This window comes from Schistocerca piceifrons, chromosome 2, assembly GCF_021461385.2.
Source record: "Schistocerca piceifrons isolate TAMUIC-IGC-003096 chromosome 2, iqSchPice1.1, whole genome shotgun sequence".
Classification (NCBI taxonomy): domain Eukaryota; kingdom Metazoa; phylum Arthropoda; class Insecta; order Orthoptera; family Acrididae; genus Schistocerca; species Schistocerca piceifrons.
The window spans coordinates 726,931,855-726,954,811 of record NC_060139.1 but is presented as its reverse complement, the minus strand read 5'-3'; the positions used below and the strand labels follow the sequence as shown (position 1 = coordinate 726,954,811).

General features: G+C 35.6%; 1 protein-coding gene across 4 annotated transcripts in view; it reads right to left on the bottom strand.

Annotated features, from left to right (window-relative positions):
• Positions 1–22,957, bottom strand: part of LOC124777261 (organic cation transporter protein-like) — a 320,726-nt gene that overhangs the window by 87,142 nt on the left and 210,627 nt on the right. For all 4 annotated transcript variants that reach the window (XM_047252588.1, XM_047252589.1, XM_047252590.1 and 1 more), the window contains 2 exons: positions 3,121–3,379; positions 2,867–3,035 (listed from right to left, as the gene is read on the bottom strand). In XM_047252588.1, coding sequence (XP_047108544.1) covers positions 2,867–3,035; positions 3,121–3,379 — 428 coding nt within the window. The remainder of the gene's footprint in view (positions 1–2,866; positions 3,036–3,120; positions 3,380–22,957) is intronic.

Here is a 22,957-nt window from a genome sequence, read left to right as displayed (position 1 = left end):
TTTGCACCTTCTGGAAGCAACCTCTCACTAAGTGATGTACCCTGGTGTTGTAGGTTCTCTCAAATCTGTAAATTCCTGGTACTTCAGAAACCTCATGTTAGGTGCTGGTGTGTCAATGGGGGCTTGATTTCCACTGTCAGGAAGGTAGAATTTTATCTAAAAATTCAGCAGTGGTTGTGCCTGATTGTGTTCACTGTGTTACAGGGTTTGAGTACCGAAGTATTATTAAGCTGCATTTTTTTAAAAATGTGCTGGGTGTATTTTAAATTATACTGATCAGGAGATCTCCCTAAACTAGGGAGAAATATCCTTTGTGTCACCATAAGCACCAACGAGGGATGTTTTTGATTATCGAAAGCGGGTTTCCTTCTCAACTGTCTCATTTCAATCTGAAGCAGGCTAGGGCCTCATTACAGATTTTAGAACAATATCCTGAGACTTTGATGAATAGGATGGGTGTCACAAACAAAACTGAATATAACATTCAGTTGATGGATAAGGAGCCAGCACATCAGCTGCTTTATCGATTATCACCCCAAAAAATGAAAAATACTTAGAAAGGTAATAATCAATGAGCAACTGGCCAGTGGCAAAGTTCATCCATCTGTGTCCCCTTATGCATCCCAAATTCCTTTGGTGCTCAAGGCCAGTGACCAGGGACACCATCCAGTGGTCAACTACCACAAAACCAAATCAGAAAGTAATCTTGGAGTCAGTCTCACTTCCAGACTTGCATGACTGCTTCACCCGGTTCTCGGGTGCACACTACTTTTCTGTGCTTGATATTAACCAGGCTTATCATCAGGTACCACTAGCAGAAGAGTCCAAGCCCTTGACCACTTCCTGGATGGATTGGAATTTGAGTACGACTGAGTCCCTTTTGGACTGACCACAGGAGCTGCAGAGCTGTCCCATCTTTTAGATTCTGTTTTGGGTGATTTAAAGCTCAAGAGCTTATACATTTATTTATTCCTTGTTTTAACAGGTGTTATGTTGTTATGTGATCTTGTCACTCATGTTCCTCGCCATCCTGGTTACCCCCAGTTTTGTCAGAAGTACAGTATAATCAGTGAACTAGTTGTGTCAGGTTGTTTATTAAGTGGTTTTCTAGTAACTCTATGTAAGTGATCTTGCAGTATTAGTGGAGTGGTTGGAAAAATCCTAATATGTTCTTTGAGAGTCCCATTCAAAATTTAAAGCTAAAATGAATTAAGTCACTACTGTGATGTGTAGTTAAATTATATTTAAGGTTGTTTATCACACTTTGTATGAGTGGCTCTTTTAACCTCAAGTTGTTCTATTCTGTATATGTATATTTTAGTAATTTTTAGCTTGTTCATCTGTTTTGTGTGTTATAAAGTTTGTACCATTTGGTTAGAATTTGAATATTTAATTGAACCTGCTGGTTCTGTACTAGGAAACATACAAGGGCTATTCGGAAAGCAAGTTCTGATTGGTCACGCAATGAAACGACTGTGAAAATCTGATGAAGCTTTCCACAGATGTGTTGGGCAGTGTCTCTAATACACCTGTCAATTGCATCAAATCACTCTTCTCAGTGTTGAGTGCACACTGAGCATGTAAAGATGGCAAGAGTGTAGTGTCTCTCATGAGGTACAAGGGCCTCATGAGAAATTTCAGCTGAAGCTATGCAGCCCACATAACATAAGTGTTATGCATTTCCTTCTTCAAGACAATGGTCAGCCACATTCTGCAGGGGCAATGAAGATGCTCCTGAAGAGCTTTCAATGGGAAGTGTTTGATCACCCAAAATACAGCCTGTAAATGGATCCCTCTGAATTTCATGTCTGCTAACATGAACAGCTGGCTAAGGAGACAACTTTCTGGCACAGATAATTAGCTGTAGACCAGCACAGAGAATTGGCAGAAAGCACTGGCAATGCTATGACAGATGTCTTAAGTAGGATCAGCAACTATGTAGATAAGTAGCTGCAAATAAAGCTTTGTCGTTTTCACAGCAGTTTCCATTTTGCAGTTGATTGGAACTTACTTCTGACTATCCCTTGCATTTGCTCCAGTATTTTGGTGGACTAGCCCTGTCTGAATTAAATTTAAAGTTCAGTTTAAACTGCAGGGTTAAACTAAATTTTAATTACATCGATAGTTCTTTATGGTCCTGTTTTTGGTAGTTGCTGCTTAAGTTTGTGCCCATTTGATCAATCTATTAAATTGTGCCAGCAGCTGTTTTTCTTGAGCTTTTGTAGTAAATTCTGTTGGCAGTGGTTGCTCAAATTTGCTGTGGTAACAATTGCTTTTTATAAGTTGTAGTAGTAAATCTTGTTGGCAGTGATTATTAATACTAATGTCATTAGTTTGTTTGATTAAAAGTGCAGAGTGTTGCTTTCATAAAATCACAGAAGTAAATTTTGGTGTGTTTTGGTTATTAGTAAGTTTTTCCAGTAGTTGCCTTTTGGTAAAGTCTCATTAATTAATATTGGTGGTAGATGCTGTTCTAATCTGATGTTTTCTAAGCTTGTCTCAGAGTTTGTCTTGAGTGAAAGCTATTTTTTGCTTGTTTAAATAAAGTGATTTGTTTAAATTTTGGTAACTGTATCTGGCGCAATAGCTTACCATTCCTCACCATCCCCTTACTGCTTTCAGATAAATAAGGAGCTTCCAGAAATTGGAACAGATAAGTGTCAAAGATGTTCAATAAATCAGAAATGCAAACACAGAAATGGCAGAAAATAATCATAACATTCGAGTTACTGGTCACATATGTCATCTGCAGCTGGCTGTAACCAGTCAACACCAGAGTTAGCAGAGCAACATAACTGTGACATTATATTGCATTATAATATTACATATTTTAAGAAATTTCTTATGAGCGTGGTTTATACAGTACCTGAAGAGTAAGAGAATGAGAACAGTTGGTAATGAGATAGCAAGCTGCAAATGACGCCAGTCTCTACAAAGGCCCGCAATACATGCTAGTGTTATGACACCAACAGACCAAAGATGTTCATAACAACATCCAGCCACTGTTCTTGCTTTCCCTTCCATTAATGATGTGCCTATTAATAAACAATAACATGTCACAGTCTTCAAGCAATTCAATGAAAAATTAAATTATCCAGTGATCACATGTACAGTACTCACAGATGTTGTAGCCAGCAGTGAACATTTGTGTGCAAGCAAGAGCAGTGACAAAGCGGAGTGCACAATGTAGAGTGAAATATGGAGAAACTGCAACACCAACACCAGAAATAATTTGTACTATCATTCCTCCAATGAGAATCAGACGAGGTGACCATACTTGGCTTAAATATTTAAAAAGGATTCCGCCAAACAAAACTCCCAGCAGGTAGAATAACTGAGATGTTGGTACCAACATCTTCCTTTTACATACAAGCTGCCACTGAAATAGACAGTAATAAGAACATTTTAAAACTGGCCAATGGCACCAATAAATGTTAGGATCACCTTAATGACAAAATGTCATAACAACATTTTTAATGTGTTATTTATTTTTATGAGGGCAATTCAGACATATTATTGACAATGAAGAAAAATGACTGATGGTATCTTTGACATGAATCTCAATAGTAATGTTGTGACGCTTATAGCTCAGCTTATGAACTTCTGCTCTTTTTCACTGTCCACTTGTTGTCACGGTGCTATAGCTCGAGTGAACTCTTTTTTTTTTGCATCAACACTTTCTAACCAGTGTTACTCAGTAAGCACTTCTGATCAGTTATTATTTATTTATCAGTTAATATCATGTCATTTTCAAGTTAACGCATTATGCTAAAGTCCATTTTAATGTTGCTTGTAGTGTAACATTAATAAAGAAAAAAAATCGAATAATTCGGGCATTTTTTTTAGTACTGGTGTTGCTATTCAAAGTAACTAATCTGCAGTCATTATGTAGGAGGAAGAACGTACAGGGTTACTTTCCTTTCATTTAATTACAGTAGAGCTGCACTTAGCTTTTGCAGATCATGAACTGATAGAGTACAGAAAAGAGCTGCAAATAGGAATAAAGCAACTATATCAATACTTATGTCTGGCAAGAAGCTACATTTTAAGTCTTACAAAAAAATTAATTTCTGGGGGGAGAGGGAGGGAGAGGGAGAGGGAGAGGGAGAGGGAGAGGGAGAGGGAGAGGGAGAGGGAGAGGGAGAGGGAGAGGGAGAGGGAGAGGGAGAGGGAGAGGGAGAGGGAGAGGGGGAGGGAGAGGGAGAGGGGGAGAAGGAGAGGGAGAGGGAGGGAGAGAGAGAGAGAGAGAGAGAGTGAGATTAAAGAAGATAATGAAAATATATTTGAGGAAGAATTTCCACATATGAAATAATGTAAACAGAGGTCATGTAAATGTCAAAATAAATATTAAAATAAGGCATGATGTGTACAATAGTGTCTTTAAATAGAAGGGAAATCATGACAAGAAGCAATCACATACAAAAAAGAACTCCAAGGATAGTGAAGTGATGTACCATTAAAAGAAATAAAATAACAATATAAAATAATTCAGGCTTGTAAACAGTACCCAAAGCAAAATTTTATTATAAGGGAACATGGATTTACTGCACATGTATGAAACACCATAATGTGGATCATTGGGAGATGAGGGGGTAACAAAGCAGTATGATGCTTGAAATGGGGCATGCAGGTTGTGCTAGATACAGTGGGGGAAAGCATAGGATGGTAATCTGTGACAAACTTAACAATTATGCAAAAAGAGCAAACTGTAAATGACAAAGTGGAGGATAACAATAAACAAATACTGCTGGAACTATAGTTGTTGAAGGACATCGAAAGCAGAATAGAGTGTTGGAGCTCCTTTATGGCACCACTTGTTCTTTATATGAACTTGTCACAGTAACTATTTACTACAAATATACAGAATCATCATCTGAACAAAAACTATGGGATAACCAGTGAAAATTCACTTTCTGACAAGCCTGCAATAAGAAATATACAATGTATACCAACAACATCTGAGGAACAAATAACTGTATAAATTTGACTCACTGTTGACAATCTTTCTTCATTACTTCTGTATGTTAATAGGTCATTCACAACTAAATGACATGTAAGTTGCATATGAAATAGGTGTAGTCTTTGAAATTAACTTTTATATTATCATTCCAAAAGTAGATAAATTACACCTTTTAAAAAAAGAATAAAATTGTAATTAATTGGACGGTACCCAAGAGATTGGAAGTAACAAAGAATAAAAAAACAATTTCAAAATTAACTTGATTACATTAACAGAAACTGGAGCTGTGGCATGACAACAAAATCATTAGTGAAATTAGGTTATGTGTTGCACACTCAACAAGAAGGGTACAGGTTTGTGTGCATAAGAAGTAAGTTTTGAGCAGTCAAATGTAATGATGCCATCTTGCCACTCACCTTTGAGTGTAGGTGCATACTTCAAATCAGGGAACTCTACACAGACAAAAACAAAGAAATGGTGATATTAAAATTTTCTTTATATGGATGTACATCCTAACTTAGAGCATTGCAGGAAGCCAGTGAAAATTCACCTTTTGACAAGCCTGCAATAAGAAATACACAATGTATACCAAAAAAATGAGAAATTTGTGGAAGGCTGAATGTTTCACAGATGTAGCAGTAACAGATATTGTAATATTACAGCTGCAAATATTTTAAGTAGATATATCTTAATTTGATTGATATGTCTTTATTTAGTTCAAAACTGAATTTAGAAAGGGGTTAAAATCATCTAGCACATAGATTATGGACAGAGACAAACATTTACTTAAAAAGACAAGCAACTTTCTGTTTCAATATTTTTAACAATTAATTGTGAGATATGTCTGTTGTGACAGGAACATGACAATAGCTTTAAGGAAACTAACAAATAGGTGTGGGAATTAAACAAGAAATCTGTAATTAACCACAATGACCTATAAAAGCAGCCTACACACTGTTTCTGCAGATCAGAAGTGTAACAGCTAAAGCTTTGGACTGCAACATAATCAGGACAGGAAACATGATGTACTGCAGAAAAATTTGTCATCCATTACTAACAAGTACATTTATTTCAATACTGTATGTAATATTATACTTCAACACAAATTTTCAGAAGTGTAGTACCATATGAATGATACACAAATGTGACATGAGTTGAAGTTACATGTAACAAATAAGACACACTGCAATGAAATGAAGGACACTGTGGCTCCAGACTGACACTTCCATTTTCATTTGCTGTGATAGTCACAAATGTTGCCAATGAAGTCAAATAGAATATTTCCAGATCTATTCAGCATCATTTTTATCACCAATAAAACCTTTGTCTGTAAGATGGTAAACCTAATGTCACAACATCTGTAAGTTTCATGTATGTATTTTCACTTTGTTGATGTCAAATTTCTTTTTGTCACTTAAATCTTGAACACAGCAATAAATATATAAATAGAGATAAAAATCTACAAAAATAAATTGAAAGTCTTCTTTTCTGGTAGGCTTAATGTTAAACCAAGTGAAAGTATCACACAATTAAGTTTCATTTTCCTAACAGTAACTATGTCAAGAAAGTGAGAGGATGGAATCTTTGGTCATGAAAACCAGTGGATTTTCTGTACCAGTAATGGAAAGTAATGGCAGTAAAAAATTAATGATCAAATACAAATGATTAACACAGGACAGGTAAAAATTATTTGTCTATTTTCAGAATATTCTCTTATAAGTAATATACTAATACAGTAATCATTGAACTGCAAAAAGAATTATAACAATATGGAACTTTCCTTTACACACTAGAAATATTTTGTGTAGGTGTTGTTAGTTAATGGTACACTGTGGCAACTGCTGATGATTTGGACTGGGCATGAAATTCTGCACCCAATATTCCACTGTTTCATCAAATATATTTATAATTCCCATCTTTTCCATTTACATATACGATCACTGTCTTTAAACAAATGACAACATAGTAGACTTCTAAGCATAGAGTGTGACATATCCTTTCCAAGTCACTAGGGTTGAGTTCTCCAAGGAATTATTATTTGATCCAGATTCAAATTCAAAAAAGTTATTTTAATATGCATTAATTTTGGTGCAACAAATCCCCATAGATGTGACAGAAATGAGCCTCCACAGGTTTTTTGGAAAATGTTTCTACCAGCATAGAAGCTGGGAAACTCTGTCAGAAGCCTGTGGGAGATGGAAGAGGAATTTTCTCCAAATATGAGCACAGTGTGACAGTTGGGAATGATCTCACTGCACAGAGTATTACGATAGTTCCTCATGACATCATGGGAACTTTTGTTCAGAGTTGAAATTAGTGGTCTGGAGGAACAAGTTTACAGTTGCTATTGGAGGTCTGTAGATGAACAAACGAGAATACTCTTGGGTGAGAAACAAGCCAGGCATTATGCAGCTACAGTGCTGATGACTAATGGGCCAAAATGGATAACAAATTTTACAAGTTGCTCTGACACTACAAAATTGAGAAGTACTGACAAGTTTGAGACCCTCATGAAGATAAGAAGGTTGGCCCAGTTGGAATATTATTATATGGACTTTATCATTTGGTGCATTCACATGGAGCAGCAGCTTTTTTGTAATAGTAGTAGTAGTAGTAGTAGCTGAGCAGCTGTTTTGAATTTCAGAGTCAATTCAGATGATCTAGCCTGACCTGCCATTATTTGGTGCAGTTTTGTTTTAGAACAGGGGGCAAATAGCTGGAGGAGGGACTGTTGAAAAAATGGACTTACTTGTAAGTGAAGTTTATTAATGCATTGACGAATGGCAATGTGTCTAATGCAACTGTTGTGTTTGATTTTGGTTTGGGATCCTGATTTTACATTTCTTGGAAACAGTATTCTGACATATTTTACTTGCTGAGATTTCTGAGGACACTGAAAAGAACTAAGAGGGGGGTTAAAAGAAGATTGTTAATATTTCTAGTCCACTGGCTGGATCTTGGATTCACCTAAATGCAGCTGAATTGCTATAGGGTGGATAAGTTGTGTCAGCTTTATAACATACAACTTTATCTTGCAGGTAAAGAGATGCTACCTACCTGCATCAGAAGCTATTTTGCACAAAAATTTCAGTTATCTGGGTCCTCCAATTGATAGTGCCTTCACTGATAGGGGAGGAAGGTTCCAGGTGTGTAACACACTGAGAGTGTTAGAATGTAAAGACCTAGAGTGGATGGGCCACAGCATGGATGTGCTATCATGACATCAGACTGTTAAGAGGAGAATCTGATAATTACAGTGTTACTTCTCTGCAGCATTTTCTGCTTAACATTCACTGCAACAAATGGAGTACTATTTCCTGCACTATTGGCTTGTTGTAATATATACTGCAATGTAGAGTGCCAGGTGGAAAATCTGGTGAGTTTAATATTTCTTTTAGCATACTTGTCATAATTAAAATTCTGACATGTTGTACATTACAATATTCAGTAGCTGTGTGAATCAGTTGCCAAATCTTTGCACTTAAATAGAAGAACGTGGAATGCAGGTCTTGGAGACACATTATTTTCAAAAATACAAATGGTATATTTTCTGGCTGATTTTTATGTACTAGAGCACTGAATTCCTGTATTAATTTGATATGCTGCCTTCTCCACCTGTAGTTATGCAATCTTTTCAACTATTCAGTGATTGAAAGAGGATTTACTGATAGGTTTATAATTGGAGAGGTCAAGTAATCTCTATGATACTTAACGAGCTATCTCATTCTCCAGTAATCTTTTTAAATTCTCAAGAAAATGCACTATGATAATTATGTATTATCAAGAAAGACCCAAAGCCAACATCCACCACAGTACTACAAGTGTATATGCCAACCAGCTCCACAGATGATGAAGAAATTTGAAAAAAATATATGATGAAATGAAAGAAATTATTCAGATAGTTAAGGAACGAAAAAGTTTTCAATTGTGCAGAGGGACTGATATTTGGTATAAGGGAAAGGAAGAGATGGAAAAATAGTAGGTGAATATGGTCTGGGGGAAAGGAATGAAAGAGCAAGCCACCTGGTAGAATTTTGCATGGAGCATACTTTAATCATCACTAATACTTGGTTTAAGAAATATGAAAGAAGGTTGTATATGTGGAAGAGACATAGAGAAACTGGAATGTTTCAGATTGATTATATAATGGTAAAACAGAGATTTCAGGAACCAGATTTTAAACTGTAAAACATTTCCAGGTGCAGATGTGGACTCTGACCACAATTTATTGGTTATGAACTGCAGATTAAAACTGAAGAAATTGCAAAAAGGCAGGAAAATAAGAAGATGGAACCTTGATAATCTGCTAGAACCAGAGGTTGTTGAAAGTTTCAGAGGGAGCATTGGGCCACGATTGACTGAAATAGAGGAAAGGAATACATTGGAAGATGAATAGGTTCCTTTGAGATGAAGTAAGTGAGGGTAGCAGTGGATCATATATATAAAAAGGCAAGGTCTAGTAGAAATCCTTGGATATCTTGGGAGGTACTGAATTTAACTGATGAAGGGAGAAAATATAAACATGCAATTAACAAAGCAGGTGAAAGAGAATATGAACATCTAAATATAAGATGACCGGAAGTGCAAAATGGGTAAGCAGGAAGAGATAGAGGACAAATGCGAGGATATGGAAGTGTATATAATGAGGGAGAAGATACATATAGCCTATTGGAAAATTAAAGAGGCCTTTGGAGAAAGAGAAACAGCTGTATGAATATTAAAAGCTCGGATGGGAAACCAATACTAAGCAAAGATGAGAAAGCTGATAGGTGGAAGGAATACATAGAGGGACTATACAAGAGAATGAACTTGAAGGCAATATTATAGAAAGGAAAGTGGAAGTGGATGAAGATGGGAGATATGATACCATGAAAAGAATTTGACAGAGCACGAAAGATCTGAGCCGAAACAAGGACTCTGGAGTTGACAATATTCTGTCAGAATTACTGATATCCTTGGAATAGCCAGCAATGAGAAAACTGTTCCATCTAGTGTGCAAGACATATGAGACAGGTGAAATACCCTCAAAATTCAAGAAAAATATAATCATTCCAATTTCAGTTAAAGCACATGTGAACATTACCTAACTATCTGTTTAACAATTCAGGTTTTCCAAAATACTAACATGAAAGCATATGTGAGGCAATACTGATTCTATGACTCATCTTAGAAAATTCGTTACAAAAAAGAAAATGTCTATTTATAGCATTTGTAGACTTAAAGAAAGCTGTTGACAATGTTAACTGGAATACACTGTTTGAAATTCTGAAAGTAGCAGGGATAAAATAGGAGTAAAAGGCTATTTACTGCTTGTACAGAAACCAGACATCAATTATAGGGGTCAAGGGGCATGAAAAGGAAACAGTGATTGAGAAAGGAATGACACAGGATGATAACCTATCAGCTGGCCATGATGGCTGAGCGTTTCTAGGTGCTTCAGTCCGGAACCACGCAGCTGCTATGGTCCCAGGTTCGAATCCTGCCTTGGGCATGGATGTGTGTGATGTCCTTAGGTTAGTTAGGTTTACTTAGTTCTAAGTCTAGGGGACAGATGACCTCAGATGTTAAGTCCCATAGTGCTTAGAGCCATCTGAACCATTTGATGGCCTAGAGCCATTTGAACCATTTGATAACCTGTCTGTGATGATATTCAATTTATATACTGAGCAAACACTAAAGGAATCCAAAGAAGAATTTGGAGAAGATATTAAGGTTCAGAAGGAAGAAATAAAAACTTTGAGGTTTTATGATGAAATTTCAAATCTGTCAGAGACAGCAAATAACCTAGAAGGGCATTTGAACAGAGTGAACATTGTCATGAAAAGAGGATAGAAAATGAACATGAATAAAAGCAAAAGAGTGATGGAATGTAGTCGAATTAAATCAGGCGATGATGAGGGGATTACATTAAGAAATGAGACACTAAAAGTAGAAGATAAATTTTGCTGTTTGAGCAGTAAAATAACTGATGATGGCCAAAGTTGAAAGAATATAAAATGTAGACTGGCAATTGCAAAAAAAAGTGTTTCTAAAGAAGAGTGATTATAGATATAAATGTTAGGAAGTTTTTTTCTGGAGGTATTTATCTATAGTGTAGTCTTATATGGAAGTAAAACTTGGTCTGTAAACAGTTCTGACAAGAAGAGAACAGAAGCTTTTGAAATGAGATGCAGCAGAAGGATGCTGAAGATCAGATGGGTAGATCATGTAACTAATGAGGAGGAACTAAACAGAGTTAGGGAGGAAAGAAATTTGTAGTACAATTTGACTAAAAGAAGGGATCGTTTGATAGGACACATTCTGAGACATCAAAAGATCACCAGATTAGTATTGGAGGGAGTATAAAGGGGAAAAATTGAAGAGGAAGTCCAAGAGATGAATATGCTATGCAGGTTGAAAAGCATGAAGGCTGTAATAGTTATTCAGAGATGAGAGGGCTTGCACAGGACAGGGAAGCAGGAAGAGGTCATCAAATCAGTCTTCAGTCTGAGGACAACAACAACTACTATAACAAGAAGTATGTATCACTTTTCAGACAACAACTTGTTTACAGTCTTTCAGATGTAACCACAGCAATCATTACTGATTTAGAAAGCCACACTAGATCTCAGAACTAAAAATTTAGGAGCAATAAATGTGAAAAATTTTCATGTTGGCAATTTGTGTGATCTTGTAAAGAAAGAATTTGTGTATTAATGGTACTGCTGCCCCTTGAACAGCTAAGGTCTTACATCCAAAACAGAATATAAGCTTAGCACCAGCTGCTTTCCTCTCATAGACATTTTCTAAGCTTTTCACACTTACGAAGGCCATAGAAGCATGATCTTTTCCGAATGTACTTCTGACCAAGAAGAGAGACTAAACAGAAGGAGAAGTCAGTCTTCATTATGTAAATCAGATACATATGGTGCAATGAATTGTCAGTAATGATGAACTTTTAGCAATGGTACAAATCCCTTGTCATTTAATACTTACGAAACAGAGAAACATTTTGATACTAATTGTCATCATCATAGTCAACACATTGATTGTATGCCTACTATAACACCAATACTGCCTTGGTCTGCCCAAATTTTCTTTGCCTTATTGGTTCATTGCTTTTGATCTTCAGCTTCCAGTCACCTCATAGTGGATAAATATAGGTCCTGTATGATTTTTAAGGGAATCTTACACCATTCTTCCAGCAAGTTCAGGTAACAAAGGTGGAGATGAATAAGGATCACACACCCTTCTCTCCAAAGTAGACCATGAAGGCTCAATAACATTGAGATCTGGTGTCTGTAGTGGCCAGGGGAGTTGCGACGATTCATCCTTGTGTTAACAAAGGTAACACTGGATGATGCGTGCTGTGTGAACTGGGGCCCTGTCATCTTAGAAAACAGAACCACAATTGGGAAACAAATATCGTGCCTTGAGATGGACCTGATCAACCAAAATGGTCATGTAATCCTTGGCAGTAATGCAGCATTGCAGAGTAACCATGGAGCCCATGGAATATCACGATATGAGTGCCCAAATAATCAATGAATGCCAACACATTTAATTCTTGGCAGCAAACAATCTGCATCATAGGCTTGGGGCAGTGTATGCAGACATAAACTTGGCCAGAAGTTGGAAACAGTGTGAAACAAAACTCATCTGACCAAATGACTTTCTTCCAGATTTTATGGATATGGCACCAGATTTTCTGTTACTGGAATTTGCATCACTTTGTGTGGTTTTGCAATTCTAGCTTGCCCTGCAATTACCAGCTTATGTTGTTTGGTGCTGAGAGGGTTCAAGAGTGTGACGTTCAGTTCAGAAGTGACTTTTGTAGCTCCCGTCCTCTTATTTTTCAGCACAATCCTCTTCAATGACCAGCTGTCATCTTAATTCAAAACACACTTTTGTTTGTTTTTTAACTTTTCTGCTTTCCCTGTGTGCTGTATACATCTTTGACATGATGCCTGTTGAAACACCAAACACTTCGCCTACCTTGGATAGGGAAGCACCCATCATAGAAGCATTGACAATTTGTTCACATTCAATAGCTCCAACATAATGCACTCACAACTACACAGAACTCTGTTGTGACCATGACTGGCTCATGCAATGTATTGAGGGCATTGCATAGGGCCATTCATGGTGAGATACATTTACCAGTTAAATGGAAACTATTTCATAACAACAGTGATAATGAGACTGCTGCAGGTAGTAAATATTGATGTTATTATGATCTAATATAGTTTGATCACATATCATTCATTCATGAGAAGATTATATAGAATTTTGTGGGATTCATGAAACACACAACAGAACTTTCACACTGTGTCAGTTGGTATCAGTTACTGCTTTTATCATTCGTTCACATGACAGTAATTGACATTTAACTTGAAATAGTAAAAGGTGAACATTTATTTATTTATTTAAAAAAAATCTGCATCAAATCAGTTCTGCTCATTCTAATTAAAACTATTTAGGAAGGAACTCCTTTGACCATTGATTACATAACACATTAAGATTACAGAGAAAAACCATTTTCATCTTCATGAATATGTAATCAAAGAGAATATTTATTGCTGAACAAAGAATCTTCCACACAATCTCCATGGTCTTGGGTGTATTGTTTACTATGTTTGCTGTGGAATGTCATTAACTTTTGCTGTTACTCTCTTTGCTCCTCTATTTATTTGATGACATCAATAAATCATAATAAAATGGTCACAATTTTCTAATATAACACAAAGGATTGCTCGTGCAGAAGCTGGAAGACTATGCCTATGTTAACATGAAAACCTTATGGTTTCAGCAAGAAGAAAGTATGTACCATGCTACATAACAAATGGTGTAAGCAATTTTCAAATCTGAAATTAAGTCATTGGACTCCTCCTGTGAAATTCAAAGCTATTTGACCTCAGGTGTGTGATTTATCTTACGATTGATCAGTGAAGCCAAGTTCACTCACATGAAAGGATTTCGATTTGATACATTTCTCCCACCCCTATTGCATGCAGGCTAAATACATCTTGTATGAACTAGTATAGTTACCAAACTCAAAATGAGAACTGGAAGATAAACTGCTTCACAATATGCTTGCTCATGATTCCATATTGTACTAATATTTCTAGATTTATTCAACAAAATGGAACACATCATTCTATATTAAATACATAAACTGATTATTAAGCTGTATTACATGGTATATGTTACAGAACACCCTATGAAGAGTATTTTAAGCCTCAGATATGCATATAAATTTTTTTGTCAAACATTTGAATGTTGCAATCTGATACTAATTATTGTGTGAATTACACAGCAGTTAAAAGGGAAGTTCCAGTTAAGAGCCAAATAGAAGGTTCATGACTAAATCAGATTCAAGTATACTTAATATCCAGACTCTGTAATTAGTAGGAATATTTTTTGTTAACATTGAAGCCACTGATTAGCTAAATTATTTAATGACTACTAGGGTTTACTAGAATTTATATTTGCAACATCATATATAATTAAAGAGAAATTATGCAGTCCTTTATTACAAATGTAAACATATACAGATTTTCAGCCCTGACAATCATTTTTAACTATATGGCTAATATTAAATGAAAGCATATTTCATTTGTAATTCAAATTTATGTTGGAAAAATGATGCAACTTATATTCTGCTTATAAATTAATCAAATGTAATTTGCATAGTTAATTGCTGCATATTATCTTGTTCGACACTTCTGAATTGTTTATTTCACAAACTACCTATACATACTCACCAGGAAATAATGTACCTAAATTACACTGTCCACAGTTTATCTCTGTGTATTAATTTTCTTTTGTAATTTTGTAACTTTGCACCTTAAACTATATTACTGATTGATACTAAAGTATAAATAGATGTGCAATGGCACTGTCATTATGCTCATTGTGGCCCATCCTGAGAGAGTCAAGATGTAGTCAGTTTGTAATACCAATTTTTCATTGCTGCACACACCCACACAGAAATAAAAGAATTCATAGCAACTCCTGAACTTTCATTGATGATTTCCATGATGTGGCAAGATTCATACAACTTCTTACTGCAACATCTTATGGACAACAGGATATCAGCAGCAAAGCAGACATGAAGATCTAAAAGATGAGTATTGAATTCTACCACTGAGTTTACATCATCAAGAACTTTGCTGACATTTTCATACTTATTACTTTCAGTCTAAATTTTTGGTACAAGCACTACATGTTCTGTACCTGCAGGAGGTAACGTTTTTATCATTCATTTTTGGTGAGACTACTTAAAGAGATTTCAAAGTGAACTTTACTATTTAGCAGTTTTGAATAATTATATTTACTCATGTTTCCAGCAGTAATGTTACAAAGTGTTGGTAGGAGCTGAGATGTGTATAAGACAGTTTGCAGTGCTAACATTGTCTGAAAGTTTTAGGTTTGCAATTGTTGGAACAATTTGTACTGTGGATGATTGTGGCCAGTTACTGAAAGGACCTGTGGACAATCCAATGGATGTTAACTGCCTGCCTGACCACTGCCTGGCATTGCAATGCAACAAAAAAGGTAAGCACTTTCATCAGTAATGTTTTTCAGATGGTTTTGTTAAGCCATGTTACGCCATGTGTAAAACCTCTATGATGAATTTGTAGATTTTTTTCAAAATGAGCATCAACAATGTAAGTGAGATAGACATGAGTGTTAGTGTGGATCATAATAACAATGAAGTATAGCAACTTCAGTCGTCAAATACAGAGTTAATTACTGGGTAGGAAGAGGATCGAGAAAATAATGCAAACAGTATTTGTTCACCCTTTCAGGGATTTCAGCAGCCAGATCTATTAAAAGACCTTATTGATCAGTTAACAACATTCTTTGGTGACAAATTATCAGAACAAAATCTTGAGCAAACAGGAAAAGGTATAAAAGAAATAAAGGAAAACTTAACACAGGGTAATAAAAAACTTAATTGTACTGTTGAGAGAGCCGATGAAGCATAAGCTGAACTAGGTTCATTTAAATAATTTACTGATATGGAATTGAAAGTAATGGACGAGTGGGTTACTGTTATTGAGTTAAGATTAATAGAATCAAAGGAAATATTAATTAAAGAGACAGATAGGAATGATCAGGATTTCAAGCATATTCATATATTTTTTAAGTTAAAGTCACAGAATTTAGATAAAAAACTGGAATTAAATAAAACAGAAATACAATAATAGAAAACAATAATTTACTGATATGGAATTGAAAGTAATGGATGAGTGGGTTACTGTTATTGAGGTGAGATTAATAGAAACAATGGAAACAATAAAGAAAGAGTCAGCCATTGTAAGTGGGAATGTTAAGGGTTGTAATAAGAATATAAATGTAGTTAACTTTATAGTCAATAAACTAGTAAGCAATTTTTACACTAATAATTTCAGTAATAATTTTTGTTTGGTAATATGTTCAATAGCATGATTTTAAAGTATTTCCCGCAAGATCATAAGATCCATCTGGTGGACTTTTTGTGTCAATGCAAAGATAGTTTCACACACAGCATACCAGATCATTTAAAAGACAAGTTAGTTAAGAAGTTTTCAGATGGAGAAGCTTTATCCTGGGCTAACCAACATGTTAACTCAGAGATGTCATTTGAAGATTTTGAAAATCTGTTTCTAACTAACTTTTCATCAGAGAGCAAGCAAACTAGGATTAAGAGTGAGTTTTTAAATTGTTCTAGTTACAGAGAAGGTAATCTGAGAATAAGGTAGTTCTGTGAGAGACAGCTAAGAACATTAGCACATTTGGATAAACCACTAGCTGAGCTGAATCAGATTGACACACTAAAATGTAGATTACCAAATAGAGTTCAATGGGGATTGGTCTATGGGCCAGATGATTCAACAGAGTAATTTTTGAAGTACGTAGGTAAACTGGATTGGTCATGGGAGAGAAATGATGGATATGACACTAATAGTAATCAGTGGGACAGCCGTTATCAGAATAGGGGGCACTGTCATAATCAACAAGACAATAAAAACAGGAGAAGACATGGGAATAATTTCAAATGTAATAATTACAGCAATAATTATGACAGACAAGACAGAAGAGGTGATGACAGAGGTCATGATCTGAGAAACAGGCAATGGGGGAATGAAGAAAGGAGGAATGCAGATATGATAGGAGAGAACAGAAATAATAACCCAGTAAATGGGTAACTGTCTCATTGAGAGCCTGTCAATCTGAGGTGAGAGGTAGATACAGAAACCAGGCTAGTCAGAACAGAGTTAGGACAAGGAGTTACTGTTCCCAAGTTAGTTGTCATCAAAGAAGTAATAGGGATTACCTTGTGAATAGAGTTGATTTTATAGAAAATTTTTGGAATAATTTGGTGGAGATCAAAGATTAAGAAAATAAAGGGAATCAGGAATTTGAATTTAGTGATGATGTGTTGATGAAACTTCTTGATGAATCTGGAGATAATATGTATCAACTAATGTAAGCAGTTTTAAAGATGTTGATGAATTTGGGTTGATAAGTTTGATGAATGATAAGTTGTGTCTAGTTTAGCTGAAACAGATGTGGTAGAGGTTGATTTGTGTACTAAAGGGGGGAGGGGACATAGTATGCTGAATGATGGTATTTGTGAACCTGATGGCACAAAAATTATTACTTTTGATGATGATGCTGAAGTTATTGATAAGATAGATTTTGATGTTCATGTTCATGTTAGTAGTAAGATTAATAATTTTGATGTTGATTTATGCAGAAGTGATGTTGATTTTGATGCTAATGAGGAATATAGCACCATGATTTGTAAGGAGCTTGATGATACGATCTATGTTGAGATCAGTGATGATAATGCCAGTAGCAAAGTTTTAGGTCTGGGTGATGATATGGTAATAGATAGAGAAGTATATGAGAGTCAGGTCATACCAGCTGACATCAGTGACATCTTGACAATTAGTGATTACAAGCTTAAGCAGAACAGACATATTGCTGATAAGGTACTTGAAGTTATAGCTAGTGAGATTAATAATACAGAAGTTAGCTGTGATGTGCTTAGCGATTTTCAGGTAGATGATGAACACACACACATTCTGATTTGTAATTGCAACACAGATAATAAGATAAGTTTCAACAGTCAACACACACACACACACACACACACACACACACACACACACACACTGAGGAAGATAATTTGTCTGTACAAAAGAATATTGAAATTAGTTGTAAGCTGCCATTAGGGGCTTAAAGCCATCAGTTGGATCACCTATAAGTACTGAATTAAATTTTAGAGAAGTTGAAAATGATTGGTTATCTGAGAGTGAAAGTCTTGACAATGAAGACTTAAGCAGTCCCTATACTAACATCCAGATTGGTAATTGGAAAGGACTTAGTTTGATCAACACAGGTTGTCCAGTATGTGGTATTTCAGGGGTAAATTGAGAGACAGAGCCGGCCGGAGTGGCCGTGCGGTTCTAGGCTCTACAGTCTGGAACCGAGCGACCGCTACGGTCGCAGGTTCGAATCCTGCCTCGGGCATGGATGTGTGTGATGTCCTTAGGTTAGTTAGGTTTAATTAGTTCTAAGTTCTAGGCGACTGATGACCTCAGAAGTTAAGTCGCATAGTGCTCAGAGCCATTTTAACCATTTTTGAGAGACAGAATAAAACATATAGAGAATTACATTAAGTTTCCAATCACAGGTGTTAGAATCAAAGGAGCAACAGGCAAACTTAGCAAGCTAATTAACACACAAGCTTTGATAATATTTAGCACTGAGAACACTAGTTTTGGTCTGGGATGTTTGGTGATGAAAGACTAAATGAACAGATATTGTTAGATATGGATTGTATTATGAAAGAAAGTGCTAGTTTTAGCTGGGAGAACATGAAATTATTGTTTGTTGAACCAAGGACTGGTAACAGTAAAGAAACAAAATTCCATATGATGTTTAATGAAAACTGTGGTAATCAGATAAGAGGAGTAGCAGTTACAGATTATACCAATTATTTTGATAATTATAAGAGTTTTTGTGATGATAATATTGTAAATCATTCATATGTACATCTCGTTACTGAAAAAATTAATGCAGCTGATAAGTTAAGTGTAGGAGAAAAAGATGACTTAGGAAGACTTCTATAAGTTTTGCTACCAGAACCTTAAAAACATGAAAGAAATTGCATTATTACAGAAGAGGTATGTGTTGTGACTCGCCGATCTTTCAAAGTGCCGCCGCGCAGTTACGCGCGTCCTCTACATGCGGCGCTGTCTGCCAGCCATGCAGCAGAGCACCACCTAAGTTATGATTTGACTGTTAAAGTGTACACACGTCTTACTCTGTTTACTTGATCTGTGACTTTCATGTATTGCGTCTTCCTTGAAATATATTTGTTAAACTTGAAGTTATTACAGTATTATTAGGTATTGTACGGGGAGTCAAGAAATTTAGAAATTATTTAGCTGGGCAAAAAGTAATTGTTCACACAGATCACAAAGCCTTATATTCAGGAATGCAAATTATATCAAAGTAGAATTCTGAGAGGAGCAGTATATCTAAAACAGTTTTATTACACAGTAAAGTACCGGTATATCAAAGAGAACAGAATGTAATTGCAGATGCATTCATTATCTAGACTACTGATGTGGGGAGGGTGGGGGTGGGGGGGTGGGGGGGGGGGGGAGGGGAATGAAGAAAGAAATAGGAATTTCATAATTATGTGCATTCAGGGTCTTAAGGGAGAAAAAGAGATTACTAAAATTTGCAAATAGCTAAGGAGAAATCAGAATCATGATGATGATTAATGGAGGCTGGTAAAAAGTTATTTAGGCAAAAGGAGTTATGATACAGTCAAATATTACTACCAGGTATATAAAGGAATTTTGTTTAGAAGACACAGTGTAGATTAAGACAGTTGGAAAGTCTGCTGGCTGGAGCAATACATTGACAGCTTATTAAATACATACACCAGAGCTGTGGTCACTTGGCACTATGAAATGTATTTAAAAAAGCCAGGAAAACGTCTATTTTAACAATATTAGTAGGAGAGAAAAAATGCTTAGTTTCTTGTGACAGGTGTCAAAGGTTTGAGACTGCAAATCAAACACATAGAGGTTTCATGCAAAACATTATAACAAAGAACAAGCTAGAACTCATTGGTGTGGAGTTATTTGGACAACTGCCTCATTCAAAAGAGGATTATAGTTATTTATTTGTAATGGTAGATTTATTTTCAAAATTAAACTTCACCATTTGAAAAGGCAACTAATAAAAAGATTATTCTTAGTATTACTCAAGATTTCTTTCAAAAGATAGTACACCAAAAGCTATTTTGTCATATAATGGAAGGTAGTTCACATCAATTGTTTGGAATGATTTTGTTAGAGAAAGGAATATGAAGCACATAATTATTTCTGTTCATTCACTTTCACGTAATCCAACAGAGAGATATATGAGGAAAATGGACACTTATGTAGAACATTTGTAGCAAAGATCGCACTAATTGATATTCTAACATCAGTCAGTCTGAAGATAGTTTGAACAGTTTACAGCACTCTACAACTGGATTTTCACCCTATGAAGTACACTATGGCAAAAGCCTACTAATTTATTAAACAAACTGATTAGTTATTCTGTTAGTACAGAGTTGTCTGTAGATGAGAGAGAAGAGATGGCTAGGAAAAATATGCAGTTATGTCCCAGTAAGGGAAAGCATAGACATGATAGAAACTTGGAAGCTATACAATTTAGAGTAGGAGACTTGGCATTGACAAAAGTTATGAGAAATCTAAGCCTATAAATCAAGAGATTAAAAAATCTGTTGTCATTTATATAGGACCACTTGAAATTTTAGGAATTCCACATCATAATGATTACAGACTTGGAAACTGTTTGGACTCAGGAATCTTACACATTTGAAACCATACCATCAGTAATGTGTGTGAAAACTGAATTTTTGTAATCAGGGGGATACACACTCTTTGTGGTTATGTGTGTGGCTTACGCAAGGCCCAAGCCATATGACATTGTATCTTCAGCTACACTTTATCAATGTCACATCCACACACACATGCTCAGATACACAGTGGCTATTTAACCATTATCTATGATTAAGTACATGTATACTTGAATGATTTGATAATTTGTTTATTTCGTCTTGTAAAAGTTTTGGATCAGTTAATTTGAGATTTATATTGGATATGAAGTTCACTACTTGATGTGCTCTATACCTGGTGAAAAAGTGTCAAGTTCAGAATGCACATTGATGCAATAAATTATATTACAGTTATACACTACTTATAACTTTACGGATATGGTATCGGTAGATTCAGTAAGACTTTCTTGTTCATCTTTGCAATCTGTTCAAATCATTCACACAATATTTTTCCACAGGTAATATCCATAGACATCCTATAAGTTCTATAGACAAGAAATATAATACAAATTTTTCAGCTTTTTGAAAATTATCTTCAATGAAGCTTACAACTAAATTTGAAACCGAACAGTTATCAAGAAGACATAAATTTTTGAAACAGGCAAAACGGATATTACATGTAAACAAACCTCTGACTGCTAACATTAAAAAATAACTATGTTACTTTCAATAAGAAACTAAAAGACGAAAGTTACAATAGTGAAATAATGTTGAAACATTTATTAGATTATCTTTTGGAACTTAATGCTCACTCAAAAACTTAGGAGACAAAGACAATGAAATGCATCCTAGTTTTTGTCAGTTCTACCCCAAACAGAAATTGGAAGGATTTTTTTTTCTCTTAACACTGAAGCCACTAATTAGTCAAATTCTTTCGTGACTACCAATGATCACTTGAATTTATATTTGCAACACTGCTTTGTAGTAACCATGTAATACATAAAACTGATCCAACTAATACAAATGTGGCTTTATTCATAAACTTCTGAACAATAACAGACGTAAGCCTCTTGTGAATCCACCTATTATGAGACACTGAAGAACATGTGAATGGTACAACTAGGTGAACAAAGGGAGGGTAAGTCAGCTCTGCTCCACACATGTATATGCACCAGTAGCTGGCAGACAGCACGGCAGAGACTACGCCGCATGCACATCACTCACAGGTGGCCTCCAGCGACACCCCCCCCCCCCCCCCCCCCCCCCCGCCCACTGATACAGTTGACGTCCGATTCAAACACATACACACAGTGAAACCACACACACTCAGTGCACTAACACTCACATGCACTAGTAGCAGCATACAGAAGTTTGTAACTAAGGAGAAATTTCAGCCCTAGCAATAATTTTGAACTATGTAGCTACTATTAGATGAAAGCATATTTATTTTGAAACTCCCAGATATGTTAGGAAAACAACAGAATTTAAATTCTGTGTATAAATTAAAGAAATAGGTATTATTGTGTCTCATGCTTCTAGATTGTTTATTCCACAAACTACCTATACATACTCATCAGGAAACAATATACCTGAATTACACTGTCCACATTTCATCTCTGTGCATTAATTTCCTACTGTAATTTTGTAAATTTGCATCTTAAACAATACTGTTGATTGATAGTAAAAGTGTAAATAGATGTGCAACAGCACTGTAATTATGCAGATCATAGCCAGTTTTCAGAGAGTCAAGATGTAGTCGGTTTGTAATGCTAATTGTCCATCACTACACACCACCTACCCAGTAATAAAAGAATTATTTGCAACTTCTGAACTTTCACTGATGATTTCCACAATGTGGCAAGACTGGTATAGTTTCTTACAGCAACATGCTACGGACAACAGGACATCAGCAGCAAAGCAGATATTAAGATCCAAAAGTTGAGTATTAAATTCTGTTGTCGAGTTTACATCATCCAAGAACTTTATTGATCATTTCATTCTTATTGGTTACAGTCAAAATTTTTGATACAAGCACTTCATGTTCTGTACAAGGTGAAGGAACCATTTTTATTAGTCATTTTGGGTGAGACCTTAGTGTCACTTATACATGTAATTTGTTCCTTTTGCGTTTTATGAATTGGACATAAATTTAAAATTTCCTA